Source organism: Fulvia fulva, chromosome 2, assembly GCF_020509005.1.
Source record: "Fulvia fulva chromosome 2, complete sequence".
NCBI lineage: Eukaryota > Fungi > Ascomycota > Dothideomycetes > Mycosphaerellales > Mycosphaerellaceae > Fulvia > Fulvia fulva.
Window position 1 is genome coordinate 4,988,615 of NC_063013.1, and position 16,960 is coordinate 5,005,574.

At 54.0% G+C, this 16,960-nt stretch overlaps 7 protein-coding genes across 7 annotated transcripts; 4 read left to right on the top strand and 3 right to left on the bottom strand.

Annotated features, from left to right (window-relative positions):
- Window positions 1-419: 419 nt before the first annotated feature.
- On the bottom strand, window positions 420-1,521 carry CLAFUR5_03373 (2-oxoglutarate-Fe(II) type oxidoreductase ppzC; the record flags this gene model as incomplete). The annotated part of the gene is made up of 2 exons (XM_047902521.1): window positions 420-1,304; window positions 1,360-1,521. The coding sequence occupies 2 exons, from the start codon at window positions 1,519-1,521 to the stop codon at window positions 420-422; spliced, it is 1,047 nt and encodes a 348-aa protein (XP_047758547.1).
- Window positions 1,522-2,027: 506 nt separating this feature from the next.
- On the top strand, window positions 2,028-3,830 carry CLAFUR5_03374 (uncharacterized protein; the record flags this gene model as incomplete). Its single annotated transcript, XM_047902522.1, has 3 exons — window positions 2,028-2,254; window positions 2,309-3,259; window positions 3,314-3,830. 3 exons carry the CDS (start codon window positions 2,028-2,030, stop codon window positions 3,828-3,830), a joined length of 1,695 nt encoding a protein of 564 aa, XP_047758922.1.
- A 117-nt stretch (window positions 3,831-3,947) lies between these two features.
- CLAFUR5_03375 (Transcriptional activator protein DAL81) lies at window positions 3,948-6,077 on the bottom strand (the record flags this gene model as incomplete). Its single annotated transcript, XM_047902523.1, has 2 exons — window positions 3,948-5,880; window positions 5,977-6,077. The coding sequence occupies 2 exons, from the start codon at window positions 6,075-6,077 to the stop codon at window positions 3,948-3,950; spliced, it is 2,034 nt and encodes a 677-aa protein (XP_047758921.1).
- A 918-nt stretch (window positions 6,078-6,995) lies between these two features.
- Window positions 6,996-9,917, top strand: CLAFUR5_03376 (uncharacterized protein; the record flags this gene model as incomplete). Its single annotated transcript, XM_047902524.1, has 1 exon — window positions 6,996-9,917. The coding sequence occupies one exon, from the start codon at window positions 6,996-6,998 to the stop codon at window positions 9,915-9,917; it is 2,922 nt and encodes a 973-aa protein (XP_047758549.1).
- Window positions 9,918-10,549: 632 nt separating this feature from the next.
- Window positions 10,550-10,822, bottom strand: CLAFUR5_03377 (uncharacterized protein; the record flags this gene model as incomplete). The annotated part of the gene is made up of 1 exon (XM_047902525.1): window positions 10,550-10,822. One exon carries the CDS (start codon window positions 10,820-10,822, stop codon window positions 10,550-10,552), a length of 273 nt encoding a protein of 90 aa, XP_047758548.1.
- A 773-nt stretch (window positions 10,823-11,595) lies between these two features.
- Window positions 11,596-14,145, top strand: CLAFUR5_03378 (uncharacterized protein; the record flags this gene model as incomplete). Its single annotated transcript, XM_047902526.1, has 1 exon — window positions 11,596-14,145. The coding sequence occupies one exon, from the start codon at window positions 11,596-11,598 to the stop codon at window positions 14,143-14,145; it is 2,550 nt and encodes an 849-aa protein (XP_047758924.1).
- Window positions 14,146-15,840: 1,695 nt separating this feature from the next.
- CLAFUR5_03379 (uncharacterized protein) lies at window positions 15,841-16,801 on the top strand (the record flags this gene model as incomplete). The annotated part of the gene is made up of 3 exons (XM_047902527.1): window positions 15,841-16,010; window positions 16,069-16,166; window positions 16,215-16,801. 3 exons carry the CDS (start codon window positions 15,841-15,843, stop codon window positions 16,799-16,801), a joined length of 855 nt encoding a protein of 284 aa, XP_047758923.1.
- Between the last annotated feature and the right edge of the window lie 159 nt (window positions 16,802-16,960).

Here is a 16,960-nt window from a genome sequence, read left to right on the forward strand (position 1 = left end):
ACGCGATGGACGGAGAGCTCTTTCACGCGTAGCTATGGCGGCCGCGGTGGTCTGAATTTCCGGCAAGTGGCCTTGACACGTGAAGAGATGGGGATATGCATGTTCGGCGGCGATGGGTGTTGATAGGAAGGAAGAGGTGTGATTGTCGGCAGCTTGTGGGCTTGCCGGCGGGCCAGCTCCAAAACCCAAGCTCGGGCCTACGGCGCAAGGCCTGGCCGGTAGCAGCTATTTATCATACTCATGCTGTTTGTTTCTCGGTATGTGGTATGATAAGGCATGTGGCCTTCACACGTTGAGTTGCTGACTGTGACGGTGCAGTCACCGCCTCAGAGGTCTTGCTACCATGGCTTGGCGACTACTGGAAGGAACGATAGACATGCAGCAGGACCACATTGTCCACGACGGCTAGCAATGTCGACCTAAGCCACCACACCACCCTTCACAAACCCCTTCGTCTTCGCCTCCTCTCCACTCAATCTACTTCTCGCCAATCTAGACCAAACATAATCCCCCGCCACAATTGGCTCATACTCCGCCTTCGTCCCCTCTGGCACACAAGTCGGCAACGGGTCCAACACAGTATCATAACTCGGCCCAAAGAAGAACGGGATACTATACCTCTCCTGCCCCGTAGCATTGTGCACCCGATGCACCGTCGATATGAACACATCGTTCGACCAGCGCGCTAACATATCTCCAATATTCACGACGAACGTCCCAGCCACGGGAGGAGCCTGAATCCATTGACCGTCCACGTTGAGGATCTGGAGTGCTGGTTGGGTTCCTTGTAGGAGAATTGTGAAAGCTTCGATGTCGGTGTGGGCGCCTATGCCTAGAGCGTCGGGGTTGGTGGGGTCTTGGGCAGGGTACTTGAGCAGGCGGAGCATTGCGCCAGGTTGGCGGATGGCGGGGTCGAAGTAGTCGGGAGGGAGATGTAAGACTGTGGCGAATAGTCGTACCATGCGTCGGGCGAGGGTGAGGACTTCGCCGTAATATGCTGCCACACTGGGTTTGAAGGTTGACATTTGAGGCCAAGCATTGGGGCCTTGCATTGGACTTCCTTTCGCTTCAACACTGACGCCATCGAAGTGAGGGTCCAGATCAGGCTCATGGCCACAATTGAAAGCCTCGTTCAGATCAGCTTGCTTCGTCTCATCGGTCCGTACTTCGGCCATGGGTTCGTAGCCATGCAATACCGAGTTCTTCTTGTAGTTGATCTCGTTCTTCACCTCCAGCCGTTGGTCAAAGAACGTCTTTGCAGTCTGAAAGATCTCGTCTATTGTTGCTTGTGGAACGCCATGGTCCTAGGCCAGATCATGTCAGAGCCAATGCGAAGGGGCGATGATCTGTGAGACTGACTTTGACATAGAAGAATCCGACTCTGGTGCACGCATCTCTCAACTGAACAATAATCTGCTCCTCCGGATCTGCTAGAGAAATGGTCAGTATCTCACTGAACTCAGCCTTTCTCGCGATATTGCCAGCCAGCTGCCTCTGCCTCCCAGAGAACGAAGTGAACATATTGCGTGACAAACCATGAGTTTGCACACCGCAGCTCGTGTGCAATACTCAGTCGACTTTCGCCCAGTGTATAGTCTCGACCTTCAGCACCTGCAGTAGTACAGCTCAAGTACTATATTACCATCAAAGTAGCGAGCGTCCCGTGTAATAGACTTTCCCATAGCGAGCTGCATCGAGCTTCAGCGGAACAAAGCCAAGCTAAGCTGCGACCTGGCCGCCGGCTCCTGATAATAGCCGCGGCGGTCCTTGCGTACAGGGTTGCTCTCCGGCATGGATATGCTGCGCTATCGATACATACACTTTTGAGCGAACTCTGATAAGGCTTCTCAGCTCCGCAAAGATCCTGCATGGCGTTCTGTGGGGGTGAGTCTCGTGGGTGTGGGTCCTCGATAACGCACGCGACGGCCATATGATTGCCTTGGCTGGGAGGTGCATAAGTAGAGATGTCGGGTCGGTAGATGTCTGAGTTGTAGTGGTTTCTGGCGACCACAGCATTTGAAGGCAACATGGCGGCGATCATCCGTCACCGCTTCGAAGCGGCCAAGGTCAACTTGAAGGCAAAGACCAACAAATCCGGATGGATACTCAAGCAGGAGCCGACGTCGTTTGGCGATAAAGACACATGGAGCAATATCGATATGGACGTGACGCCAGTAGAGCGCCGAACATGGACCAGCTTGACGATATTCGGCTTCTGGATGTCGGATGCCATGAATGCACAAGGCTGGATGGCGTGAGTATGCCATTCTCTTGAACGCAAGGCTTGACTGACGTTCTGTTTGTCCAGACCAGCTGCTATCATAGCAGTGGGCTTGACCTGGCGCGAAGCCGTCTACAGCATCATCCTCGGTCTTTGCATGCCCGCAATTGTCCTGGTGCTAAACGGTGCAATCGGGGCTCACCTGCACATCCCGTTCCCAGTAGCGGCCAGATCGAGCTTCGGCTTCACCTTCGCTCGCTTTGCGGTCGTCACAAGAATGATCACTGCGCTCTTCTGGCATGCCATCCAGACATACACAGGTTCCACGGCAATTACCCAAATGATCCGTGCAATGTGGCCAAGCTACCTGGACATACCGAATCACCTACCAGAGTCCGCTGGGATTACATCGCAACAGTTGCTGTCCCACTTCATCTTCTGGACTATTCAATTCCCGATACTGTTGACACCACCACATAAGCTGAAGTCGTTCTTCGTGTTCAAGGTTGTGGTCACGGTGACAGCCTGTGTTGGCACGGTCATAGCGATGACTTCGAAAGCGGGTGGGACCGGCGACATCTGGAAGCAAGAGTACAGAGTCCACGGTGCTGAAAGATCCTGGTTGATACTGGCCAGTATGATGAGTGTTGCTGGTGGATGGGCAACTATGGCTACCAATGTTCCCGACTTCACGCGCTATCTCCGCAATCCTCGTGGTGTGTACTGGCAAGGACTGTTTCTTCCCTTGATCGGTCTGGTGCTTGGACTGTTTGGGATCATCTCCTGCTCGGCGGCCAAAGTCGTCTATGGCGAGTACATCTGGGATCCTTTGGCGCTGGCCGCGAAGTGGGACGGACCTTCTGGACGATGCGGCGCTTTCTTCGTTGGACTTTGCTGGGTGGTTGCTCAAATTGGAACCAATCTGTCTGCTAATGTCATCTCGTTCGCAAATGATATGGTATCTTTGTTCCCAAGGTACGTTAACATTAGACGAGGTGCAATCTTTGCTACGATTGTTGCAGGGTGGATCATGGTTCCGTAAGTGTCGCCATGATTGTCATAGATTCGGTCAGAGCTGACTGATATTCGCAGGTGGAAGATCGTTCATTCGGCTGCTTCACTGATGACCTTCATGTCAGGCCTTGCGATCTTCCTGGCACCAATCAGCGCGATCCTGGCCTGCGATTACTGGCTGGTCAAGAAGAGACACCTGGACGTACCGAGCCTCTATCGCCGCTACGCACGCTATCGTTACTGGTATGGCCTCAACTGGCGAGCAGCCGCTGCCTTCATCATTAGTGTCACTCCGAACGTCCCTGGACTTGCTCGCGCTGTCAACTCCAGCATTTCGTTACCATCGGGCATCGTGCATGTCTACGACATGAACTACCTGTACGGCTTGATTTCTGCTGCAGTGATTTACGCCACACTGTCGTACTTCTTTCCAGCTGTTGAAACACTACTCGACGAGAGCATACTTGATGATGACCATTTCGTCGAAGGAATAGTAGAGTACAGTCCATCTGGGGAGCAGAAGACGGCTCGAAGCAACCAGACAGAGATTTCTATTGGTAGTAAAAAGAATCTGCAGGACTTTCACGATGTTTGAGGTGGTCAAGCATGCAGAATATATTTGATTCGCTCACAATTATCGTATGATCTGTATCGTCCAAGATTTGTATTAACATTATGTTTGAGGCAATGTCGCAGTGTCGTGCTTTCACCGTCAGCTCATGCCGGGTAGCCAAGACCCGTCCAGGTCATTTGGTAAGTGCACGAACATGGCGTTTGGGTCGGGGAAGCCGGTATGATCGAGGCTGTAGTCACCGTGAAGAGGTCCATATGGAATGCTGCCGTTGGTTGTGGGATGCGGGAACCACTGTTGGGCCGGCGAAGCTTCCGTGCCTTGGACTGCAAACCCCATCGAGACTGGGCTCGTTGTGACTGAACTGTGATCAACATGCTGTGAGGTGATTCGTACTGGTTGACTGATGAAGGCAAGTGCCTGCTTCATGAAACTTGCGCCAGCCTCACTGTTGACCTTCAGCGTCCACTTGAATTCTTTCAGCTTCGTAGAATACTGGGCGCGTTCCTCCTCGGTCTGAGCCGTGTCTTGCAGCGCCTGCCCGAATGCATATATCAGGGCGCAGCATTTGGCTGAGGGGAAATACCAGAATGAGAGCAAATGCTGTGCTTGCAGGCGCTGCACAAAGTCTGTGGCGTTGCTCAAACGTTCTTTAGCAGCAACCCTCACCACCTGCACCATTGTCGGATCCAGGTACTCCGTGGTGGCAAGCGCTCGTATGAGCACACGATGTATGCATACTTCAATGGTCAAATATGCCAGTCGTAGATAACCGACGCTCGAAAGTTTCATCGAGGCCGCTGAGTCCATCTTCAACGACTCTGGTAAAGTCAAAGACCAGTCTTTCAGTCTGATCTGTAAGGGCTTTATCTGCTCCAGGGAAGCCGCAAGACGATTTATACTGCTGTCGATGGCACGACATCCACGAGCCGAGAAAAGTGTCGAGAGTATGTCGGCCAAAATAGCGCTCAGATCGGCCATGTGCGTGTAAACAAGTCTACCTCTGCCAACTTCGCTGCTCCCTTCGGTGTCGTCCTCGGTGGTCTCAGGAAAGTCCTCCTCAGATAGAGGCTCTACATCCCACTCTTCGTGGCTGATGAGAGATGGGCGGCTCTCGAGCAACGCCGAGAACTTGTCCTGCATGTAGAGTCCCCATCCTATCCGTCGCCGAACACCAACTTCCCAGTCAGGGATATCCCACTGAGAGGAGTCAAGATGTATGCCAAGGCCGTGGGCAATGTTGACCAGCTGCACCGTAAGACGATCACGCTGCTCGTTGGGAACCGGACCCATGAAAGCTTTCTGATATTGCGATAAGAGAAGCCCAGCCTGTATCGTCGATAGCTTCGGGCGACGCATCGTGTTTTGCAGAGCATTGAATGCAAGAACCTGCAAGCGATCCGTGTCAATCCGGCGCACCGCTGCTAGAGCCTCGGAATAGGCCCAATACGATGATGCCAGAAGATAGACAGCGGCGAGTAGCGGTGGTGCGAACTCGCAAAACGACCGGCCATACTTTTCTATGAACACTTCCTTGTGCAAGATAGGGAACGAGGGGTGCACAATGCGGAAGTACAGCTGCACTAGCTCTGGACCATGACCTGCAGCAGTCTTTTCGATTTCGTCAATATCTGAGCGCTCTTGATCATAACCAGGCGTGCGTATGTCTGGGATGATCCGAAAAGCAGCAGAAGGGTGTACGAAGCGAATATGCTCGGCTTCTGGTTGAGAGTGGTCATCGCTTTCACCATCGTAACGCTCCAAGCGCTGTCCACCGTATACATCCGGGATGGCGTTAGGACCAACGTATTCTGAATGGTGGGAGTTCTGCAGACCCAAGGTACGCTTGAGTAACGAAGGTCCAGGCAAAGTGTCGTACTCTTCGACTCCTGTACCCGGCCGGATATGGATCGTTCTACTGCGCTTAGAAGGTGGTTGCGACTCTGCCGTGCTACCGGCGCTACCTTGAGCTGCTGACCGCTTCCTTGGCTGTGGCGCTTCTTCGTACTTGCAGGCTTGATTGTGGAATTTGCAGAGGACGCACATGGAGTATCCATGCTCGGTAACGCACTTACTGCCATTGGGTGTTAGAGCCAAATTGCAATAGTTCGATCATGTCCATCTGCAACGTAGGCACGGGCGGCACATAGGGCGAACGCATCAGACGCACCTTTTGCGTCTTCGACAAGCATCACACGGACGACTGCGCTTGGTGCCGGCTTGGTCCTGCGTCGGCCGCGCTGCTGGCAGGCCGGGCTTGAATGCAGACATGGTGTCGCTCGCTCACGGCGTAAGATGGTCACGCTCGATCTGCCATCGACGCGTGTCAATGTGTGGGATTATTGGCGTCCCCTCAGGTGGCGTGATATGTACGCGGGCTGATGGTGTCGATGGCTCGATAGCGGATGGCGCTGACACCTGAGATGCACAAGTCCAGATGGTGGCTGGGCCGATTCTTCCTCGAATGGGTTGTGCTGGCGCGAGTGATTGAAGATAGCACTCAAGTATGATATGATGGCCTTGGAAATGTGTCAAACGATGTTGTTGATAGAGTGTTTCGTGGAGTCTGGATTTGGTTGGCGAGGATGAAGGGCTGATCTTCCTCTCTCTCCGCTGCCGGCTGGCGGCTGGCGGCTGGCCCCACTCGAGACACCGTTCGCACTGCAGTAGTTCACCTGCTCGCAATGCAGGTCGCGCTTCCGTGCCACCGCACCGGTACTCTACCCAGCATGGCCATCTTCTTGCCGCACACTGCACACTCACACTCACACTGCACACTGACACTGCTCTCGTAACAGGCGAGCCACGGCGAGCGCTAGTGCCACTCGCCATTCCTCCTGCCGCCCACCCCCGGCCTGGACACTGGTCATCGCAGTGTCAGTCGTCGACCATCGACCGCTCTAGCACCATGATTGCCTGACGCTCAGCCTCACTTTTCATTCACTCCTCGAATCAATCACCTGCTGCTCTTATTAGAGCCGTGCACTGTTTCTGGTCCTACCCCATGAACACCAGACGCCTTGCTCTCAACTCCACTCTCTGTCCCCGTTACCTCACCATCATCACCACCCGAGCATCTGATCTGCATGTGAGACAGCTCAAACCACTCTTCACCAGCCTGCATATACCCGCCCACGCACCCTTCCGGACCACTCTTTCTTTTATACGCTCACAGGCAGCGCTGCATCTATGAGCAAACAGCAAGCCACTGACACGTCACCGCCACCCAACACACATTCCGACTCCACCATCCTCACGCCTGCCCCAACACCTGCCGACACCCCTCAGCGGACTACGCCCGTGCTGATCACGTCCTATCGCACCGAGTACCACAGCAAAATGGACGAGCAGTCGCAGGACCACGCTGAGACAGCGGCCCCGCCACACCCCGAGCAGACGACCACCGCAACCGTGCAGATTGAGGAGCCCGCTAAGCTCATCCGGAAGAAGACCAAGTGCCACAAGACGAAGCACAAGAAGAAGTCGAAGGCGGTCAAGAAGTCGCACAATCGCAAGACTCCACGTGATGACTCGGATTCAGACTCGGATGATGCCACTTCGTCAGACTCAGACTCGGACTCGGGTGACAGCAGTTCTGGGGAAGAGCTGCGGAAGAAGAAGGCAAAGGCGAAGCAGTTGAAGAAAGCCAAGGAGAAGAAGAGGGCTAGGAAGAGCAAGAAGCACGAATCGGACAGTGAGAGCGACGAATCAGCTAGCGACGATGGCGACGACTCCTCTGATGAGGATGCTGCTCGGAGAAGGAAGAAGAGCAAGAAGGCCAAGAAGGCGCTCGAGTCAGACACAGAAGATGCCGTGACCGATGCAGACGACGAAAAGGATGTGACGGTGCTCGAGGCACAAGTGCGGGAGCTTATGAGCAAGATCGCGGAGCTTCGTACGGCACCTAAGACGTCCAAGGCGAAGCGCAGACGATCCAGTACGAAGTCGACAAAACCGAGCAGATCAAAGTCGAAGTCTAAGAAAGTCGACCCCCTAGAGTTCAAGCGCGTCGACCAGCTGTGGGACTCTACCATTCACAACTACAAGCTGAAGGAAAGTGCCGAAGAGGACGAGGGCGAGTTCGCGGAGTTCGCATTCCTTGTGCGGAGGCGATTTGACTGGGAAAACAAGTACCAAAGCACTGTGATTGACGTCAAGTCGAAGCAGCTACGAGCTGTTCTTGCGGTGGTGATGAAAGAATGCAAGAGTGTCAGCCTGGAAGCCGAAGAACCCACCATCGACCCAAATCTTCTATTCCTGTATCTGGAGGATCTGAGGACTTACTACATGAAGACAATCAAGTCGAAGATCAAGGCCGAGAAGAAGAAGAAGAAGAAGGCGGTCAAGAAACTCGAGCAGCAGAGGTCGTTGTGCAAGCTTTTAGTGAACTACATCGACGAAGACTACGCGGAGACCAAGAAGACCCTCTATCCTCTTCTTGAAGCAGGGAACATCACTTTCGACCTTCTGTGGGCGCTCTTCACACCAAATGACATCGCAATCACTTCCTGTTACGGCTCTTGGGACGAACCTCGATGCTTCAAGGTCGACTATGCTATGAAGTATCAGACCATGACCCGCGGCGAGTGGTACTGCATTGAAGGCAAGTACATGGAGTACGATGGCAAGGGTTTCGGCTTTGGCGAGTTCGAGGTCGACGTAGAGGCCTTCAAGGGCCCGCGCAAGATCACTAGCCTTGCCTCCTTCCCGCTGAAATACCACAAGGACCCTGAAGGTGTCAAGAAGCAGATCGTGGAGCGCGGTCAACGCTTTGTCGAGATGGAGGGTATGGAGTACATGTTCCACAAGGGTCTTGCATTTATGAAGAAGAAGAAGCAGGTGCTGAAGATCAACATCAATGGTCGCATCATGATCGACCCCGCCACCTTCAGAAGAGTCAATCCGAACTACCCTATCTCGCTCATCAAGCCAAAGGAGGCTGATGATCTGTTCAGCGAGAGCGAAGGTGACGATGACTGCACATGCTGCGGCGATGATTCTGACGACGAAGACGCGCTGGGTGGCAACGAAGAGAAGTTGGACAACGAGGATGCCAGCGAATCGAAAACGCCCAGGTACAAGTACAAGTGGGTCGAGGATGACCATGGCGACCCTCATTTCGTTGCTGTGGAGGTGGACGAGAATGGCGAGCCTGTCCGAAGTGAGTCACTCGACAAGCTCGAGAACTCCGACGGGCAGAAGCGGTCATACACGTCAGAACAGCTCCTCCTCACATCGCCCGTCGTGCTAGGCTTCGCATTCTCAGAGAAGCTGTGGCTGGAGTTCTCACTCTCCGGTGTCCACGAGATCACCTGGAACGACGATGCCTTCGATTCCTTGGTCCTGGAAGGCGACAAGAAGAGCACAGTCCGCGCTCTCGTGGAGAGCCACAAGTTTCACGCCGCACACACCATCGACGACGTTGTCCAAGGCAAAGGCAGAGGCCTCGTCTTCGTCCTTCACGGCCCACCCGGGACCGGCAAGACTCTCACCGCAGAAGGTATATCAGAACTTCTGCGTTGTCCACTCTACATTGTCTCCGCCGGTGAGCTCGGTACGGACCCAGCCCGCCTCGAACAAGAATTGCAGAAGATTCTCGACATTGCTCACTCCTGGGGTGCACTACTCCTTCTCGACGAAGCAGATGTCTTCCTCGAGAAGCGAGAGGTGCACGACATCCATCGCAACGCCCTCGTCTCCATCTTCCTCCGCTTACTTGAGTACTTTCAAGGCATCCTCTTCCTCACCACCAACCGCGTCGAGACCTTTGACGATGCCTTCCAATCCCGTATCCACGTCGCCTTGCGCTACGAAGAGCTCACCCCCAAGGCGAAGAAGGAAGTTTGGAAGAACTTCATCAACAAGGTCAGACGGCAGGAGGGTGCACAAGTCGCGGACTTCTCTGAGGAGGAGTTCACGGCCTTGTCGAGACATCGCATCAATGGACGGCAGATCAAGAATATGGTTCGGACTGCGCAGGCGTTGGCTCTCAATGAGGGTGTCAAGTTGACGATGGGACATATTCGCCGCGTTCTGGATGTGGCGGAGACGTTTGATCGGGATTTGAAGGGTGGGACAGGGTACATTGATGCTATGAGGAGTTATACTTAGGGGGTACTGGGTTCATGAGTGCGACAGAAAGATGATACTAAGTGTGAATATCAGGGTGCTGGTGCTGGGGTCTTGAGGCATGGTGTTGGGGTGGCTGGGTTTGGTTACTTCTCCGCTCTCTATCTTTCGGACAGGGTACGACAGGACACAGACAGTGAGTGGATCTGGAGAAGTGAGAGTAATAACGGCTGGTAACGGCTTGCACATAGTATAAGGCATCATGAAGAGATTGCCGACAGTGGTTCTGTTTCCCTCTGTACTGACTCCGTTTCACATAGTCTCTGTCGTCGCAAAACATCTGTCATCGTAACGTCTTCCGGCCCTCCTGCATGACTCTGCGCCGGCACACCTAACCATCCACGTTAGCGGAAATCCTCCCCATCGCCTCACTCCATCCTGATCAACTTAATATTCACCCCATGCGGCACTCCCGGTGGGTAGGATCCGAATTATTACTAGCCGCATATCCAATCCCAATCCCCACCGCCAACATCATGCCCAACGCCAACACCATCATGATCCAGAACGCCCTACTCCGCTGCCACGCACTCAATTGCCTGGGCGCATTCCGCTCAGCGCTCCTTGGTGAGATCCTCGGCGGCTTCAGACTTGGATGCAGAGATGCGCGGGAGCTACCGCTTTTGTTGGGGAGGTAGACGGAGCCTGGGCGGGAGAAATTCAGGACTTCGGGAGCCGTCGCTGTCGCGGCGGGTGGAGCGGGGAGTGGTGAGGTTTCCGTTGTTGTGGACGTTTAGAGATACGGCGGAGAGGGTGGAGATGCTGCGGGATTGAGGTCGGGTGTCTTTTTCCTTTTCCGTTTCGGAGTGGATGGATGTGTTGTCTTCTTTCTCCATGTCCATGTCCATGTCCGCGTCCGGGTTATCGTCGGTGGTGGTCGTCACCATGTGGCTACGAAAGGAGTGTGAGGGCTGGGGGAAGGGGAGAGCCATCTGCTGGATGGGCCGAACGGTTTCAGAGGTCCTGCATGGGACGATGCCATGCTTTAACACTGCTTGCGGTGCCAGATTGATGCAAGCATGGACCGACTGTTTTGGTGAGTGTGGTGAAGTATAGGGAAAGTGACGATCGCCATGGTGCAGGCGATATGGTCGTGAAGCTTTCGGCTATGACCTTGTGTCTACTTCACCTGCGCGTGTGCCTGTATGGAGACTGTCTTTGGGTGGAAGAGCTCTCAGACACTGGGGACAGGGGTGGCTTCGGATCTCTGACCGGCAGGTTCGGCCTAGCCCGGATCTTGTGAAGTGCTAGCACTCTTCGGTACATGTACCTTAGTTCTCCCTTGAGTTGAGACTTCCTCCTTCTCTCTACTTTTAGATCAACCTTGCACTCGTCCAAATTGACACGCTCGTGGCGGTAGCCATCCAAGCAGCCATGGCGATTTCAAGATCGAGACAGGTTCGGTGAACAATGCCTTCCTTCTCGCAACACATTGTGCAACCATGTCAATGAGACTTCAGCGCCAAACGATGCAGATCCCGCCTCGAGGCTCGGTTCAGCTCCACCAGCTCAAGCCACCAAAGATGTGAACACGCGACTTGGCATCCAAGCCCGGGATGCCTAACCTCAAAGGAGAAGCGGGCACGTATTTGTCGTTCTGTCTTCCACTTCAATCGTCTTTCGTTATGGACTTGTCCATCTATGTGCGGCGGCGTGACTAATGGCAAGCTTTCAATCTTACAAACTGCTGGAGAATGGAGAACCGGCGCCGGAGGACGAGCATGACCTCCCGCTTGAAGAGGTCGCGCTCGGTAAAGGCAAACGGAGTTTCTTGGACTCGACACAAACCGTAAGAGGCTTGCTCGAGTGTGGCAGCCAAAGAGTTGAAGAGCTTAGGGCGCGTCTGCCCGCGCGACTCAGGCCATTCTGCAATCTCTGGACCTCTGCGATCGTCCTCGGAATCATGCTACTAGTTGTTCTATTCCTTCTGGTGGTTAATGGCTTTGGTGGCTCTTATGCACAGGAAGACGTCCTACCGTACATCGACCCGCTCATTGGCACGGGGCCTGGTGGCCATGTATTCGCTGGACCAACCCTGCCCTTCGGCATGGCGAAACCAGTTGCAGATGTGGCAGGAGAGCATATGGGCGGGTTTGCCTCTGATACAACTCCCATCATGGGCTTCAGTCATTTGCATGATTCAGGAACTGGAGGATCGCCATCGATGGGAAACTTCCCGCTCTTCCTTCACCCAAGTTGTCCGAATGTGACCGCATGCAAGTTCAGCAAAGGGACTCGTGATACGCATTATCTACCCGAGTCGGTTGCTGCGAGGGTTGGATACTTCTCGATCGATCTTGTGTCTGGTTTCCGTGCAGAGATTGCCGCTTCTGAACGGGCAGCTTTGTACAAATTCTCTTTCACCAATGCAACAGACCTTAACCCCCTCATCCTATCTGATGGCTCAGACTTGCCCGGATCAAATGGACCTCGAAGCTTGTGGGTCAATCCGGAGACTGGCCGAATCACTGCATCAGGACGATTCAATCCATCGTTTGGGCAGGGAACGTATATGACCTACATGTGTACCGACTTCAAGGGCGCCAAGGTTCAAGATATCGGAAGCTTCAACTACTCTACTGTGTTGCCTGGAGTCGCTGCAGCAGTCTCCGCGAACCAGTTCTACGCAGCTCGCTTGGGAGTGTTTACGCGATTCAAGGATGTCAAGCCGGAAGACCAGATCTATGCTCGAGTGGGACTCTCTTGGCTGAGTGTAGAGCGCGCATGTGAGAATGCTGAGCGCGAGATCAAGGATTGGAACTTCGACCGTTTGGTCAAGGAGTCAGAAAACGCATGGCGCAAGAAGCTTGCGCCGATCTCGTTGGACTCGACTGGTGTTGACAAGAGTCATCTGCGAAACTTCTGGAGTGGTGTCTATCGAGCCTTCATCAACCCGCAGGACTATACTGGGGAGAATCAGCTGTGGAATTCGACCGAGCCGTACTACGACAGCTGGTACTGCATTTGGGACACCTTTAGGGGTGTGCATCCGTTCTATATGCTGGTCGACACAAGATCGCAATCGCGCATGGTGCGTTCCTTGATCGATGTCTACAAACACCTCGGCTGGCTGCCTGATTGCCGAATGTCATTCTGTAAGGGCTTGACTCAGGGAGGATCGAATGCAGATGTCATCATTGTGGACTCGTACGTAAAGAAGCTGAAAGGTGTAAATTGGGATGATGCATACGCTGCAATTGTCAAGGACGCTGAAGAACAGCCAAAGAACTGGGACATTGAAGGACGAGGCGGCCTCGATAGCTGGAAGAAGCTCGGCTACATTCCTTACAAGGACTCCTCATCAGGTGGTCTTCGAACTCGGTCAGTATCGCGGACGTACGAGTATGCTTACAACGACTTCTGCATCGCCGAAATGGCGAACGCTACCAACCGACAGGACGACTACCAGAAGTACACTAACCGCGCAGACAACTGGAAGAACCTCATAGACTGGGACCTCGAATCGATGGGCTTCAAAGGCTTTCCCCAACCACGTCTAGCGAACAGCACCTTCGTCTTTCAGAACGCCACCCTCTGCTCCCACCTCAACAACTTCGACGGCTGCTACCTCAACCCCTCCGGGCACGAAACCTACGAAGGTAGCCCATGGCTTTACCTCTTTTACGTCCCTCACGACATGGCCGGCCTCGTCGAATCCCTCGGCGGCCGCGAAGCATATCTAGAACGACTGCACAAATTGCACAATAGCGGCGTCCTGTACATGGGTGATGAACAAGCCTTCTTAACCGCTTTCTTATACCACTACGGTGGCCGCCCTGGTCTCTCTGCGAAAGAGACTCACCGCTACATCCCCAGCATGTTCAACGATACTATCGAAGGCATTCCCGGCAACGACGACAGCGGCGCAATGGGGACATTTGTCTTCTTCAGCATGCTCGGGATCTTCCCCAACGCAGGACAATCAGTCTACTTCATTATTCCTCCTTTCTTCCCGAGTGTGAGTATTAAGAACCCGCAGACGGGAAAGACAGCGACTATACGGAATGTCAATTTCGACCCGACATATAAGAAGATGTATGTACAGAGTGCGAGGTTGAATGGGAGGGGATATAGGAAGAATTGGATTGATCATAGTTTCTTTTTGGATGGTGGGACGTTGGAATTGGTCCTCGGGGAGAGCGAGAGCGAGTGGGGAACGAGGGAAGAAGACTTGCCGCCTAGTATATCGACAGGATTGTTCTTAGGGTGATGACAGGACTGTGTAGTGTATTGTATGTTGTGCCCCTTTCAGAGGTGAACAGTCCGACGCGTAGTCTCCAAACGGCAGGTTGAAGCGAGGGTCATTTCTGCGTCATGAGCGGTGCGCACCTACTTCGAACACTGCCCAATACATGTTTCGGATGGCTTCTCGCCTGACAGCCTCTCAGCGACTGGTACGCGTGCAAAGACGTTCAGCCCACACGGTCTGGCACGATGCCTCGGCACCATGGTTGCGACCGACGTGAACTGGCGGCTACAGAGAGTAGTATCTATGCCGACTCCTCAGACACTATGTGGTCGCGAGCACTACGCTTTCCTGGTGACCTCGCCCTTGGGATCTCCATGTCAGACGGACGGCTACTCAGAAGCGATGTGGTCCAATCGGCGATGGACAGTGCTACTGTGATATCTCGGGGTCTTCGCGCTCATGCATCAGAAGCTCTCGACGTCTACAGCTGGCCCGTCGGCTGGCTCCAAGAAGCCTCTCCAGAACAAGAGCGAGCACGACAGTACTGTACTGTACAGCGGAACATCGACCACGGTCATGTCGGATCCTCGGGTACATCCTCTCCCGACCAGGATATAATGTGAATATACGCCGTCGGAGCGGCGTATATTCGTTCCGACACGCTTGCGTGATGGTGAGGATCCGACAGGAGCGTGGTCGATGTTAGCCCTTGGGTTTGACAACCACAACAGCCATCATTCTTGCCGCCGGTCCAAAACAGGCCCGGATGCCGGATGCCGGCGTGCTTCGATATCCCAGGTAGATCCTGGAAGTCGGACCAGCGCAGGATGTGGTCCAGAGTGCTCGGCCGGAGATGCTTCGACCACAATGAATACAAGTCGAGGCAAATCACCATGAGCGAGAAGCGTCTTTTAGACACCAGGACCATATTCACCACCGATCGCGGCACACAATCGGCCGCACGACGATGATCGTTTGCAATGCCTAGCTTGGCGTGCGCTTGCCTTTCTCCTCAACGACCAGGCGACGTAACGTGCAAGGTGCCCGGTAAAGTCAGCACACGACATGATCCGAATGCGAGGAAACAGCTTACTGTCCAAGTTGTCGGGCCTAGAAGCAATACTTGGCTGTCAGACATTTGAGGAGCATGACTGTCCGGTTTGACTGCGCTCCGACGTGTGCCTGTGCCTCCGGAGCGCGCGACCGGTCTCAACATACGCAACAAACACCGCGCAACACCTCCATGCGGTATGAAGCATGGCTCTCGAGATGTAATACAGTACTCGCGCTTGGTGCATTGTATCTGTCTGAGCCTCGCTGACGACTTGCCCTTCAGATAACATCATATCTGTGGCTCCGAGCCATCATCCCAGCAGGCTTCGTAACAATCAGGGACATGCCAGCCTCCCCACGTGAACCAGCGCCAAACTTTCTTTTCACAGCGGCCTCCATCTAATCGGAAGAATGCGGTCGATGAAACAGCATGCTCAGAGTTCCTGCAACGTTCTGGGTCACAACTCTACAAATCGGTCACACCACCCCTACTACGCACGAGAGCCAGCAGGCAGGAGGAGCCGGTAGTTGTCTCCCCTCATTCCTTCTCCCGCACACCATCATCCTCCGCTGCCACTGTCGGATATACTACTCAACTCGGTCTGATACACTGTCATAACGCCCGCGCAGACACTAGTGACACTACTATCCTGCTGTGTTATCATGGTCTTGCTACCAAGCTCACCAAGATTGACGCTACTGCTGCTGGCAACTGCGCTAAGACTGGTCGCTGCTCAGCAATGTTATTATCCGGATGGAACGGCTGCGATTGATGTGCCTTGCAACAGCTCTGCGCCTGCTTCAGCATGTTGCACCAGCTACGGGTTCTGCTTGTACGAAATCTTCTTGGGGGGACTCGCACCGAGAGCCAGCGTACTGACACTTGCACAGATCGAATGGCCTTTGCTTGGACAACGGCATCTTGTCGCGAGGTAGCTGCACCGATAAGAACTGGGACGACCCAGCATGTGCGCAGTACTGCAAGAATGGTCAGTAGGCTGTCTCTTTGCGATCGCGTCTTGAGCTGACTGGAGCAGACAACCCGAGTGGTGGCCAGTACCTGATGGCATGCTCCAACGAAAAATTCACCTGCGGCTTCTTTCCAGAAAATTGCGGTGTCAATTCGTCACTATTCGCCATTAGTAACGCGGGAAGCCTCATATTACGGTCCAGCCAGCTGACTTCGGCAATGGAAGCTGGCGGCATAGATCGTGACTTGTTGCAGCAAGCCAACGCGACCAATCCCACGGCCAACGCCACCCCCGCTGCACTACCTGTAGCCGACGGAGGCTACACGGTCGGTGCCATGGCAGGAGTTGGGGTCGGTGTCGGAGTTCCTCTCCTGATCGCTGTCGTGTTTCTCGCTTACATGGTGATGCGGGAGAGGCGGAAATACCGTGCAGTGAGCGACACTCTCAACACCATGCAAGCACAGATGAACCAACCCACCAGTAGCTGGTCAGCCTACACGGGTACCGCAGCTGCTCCTAAGCGAGTGAGTAGACCTGGAGCTGCAGAGCTACCCTCGAATGTCTTACAAGAGTTGGAGTCGCCGGTCGCGACTAGGGATAACATGGATGTCAAGCCATACGAGAACGACATGGCGAAGACTGGAGCCTTATAGTGCAGCCGCACGTGACGATCAGGCGTCAGCCGCAAAAATTTCAGGACCACGCCTTTCGACTTACAGTTCTCCATCGAGTCATTCCGAACCGCCCATCCTCTATCAATGTCCTGGCGACGCTCTTGCATGGTGAGGAGTTCGGTCAAAAGTGCTATGATT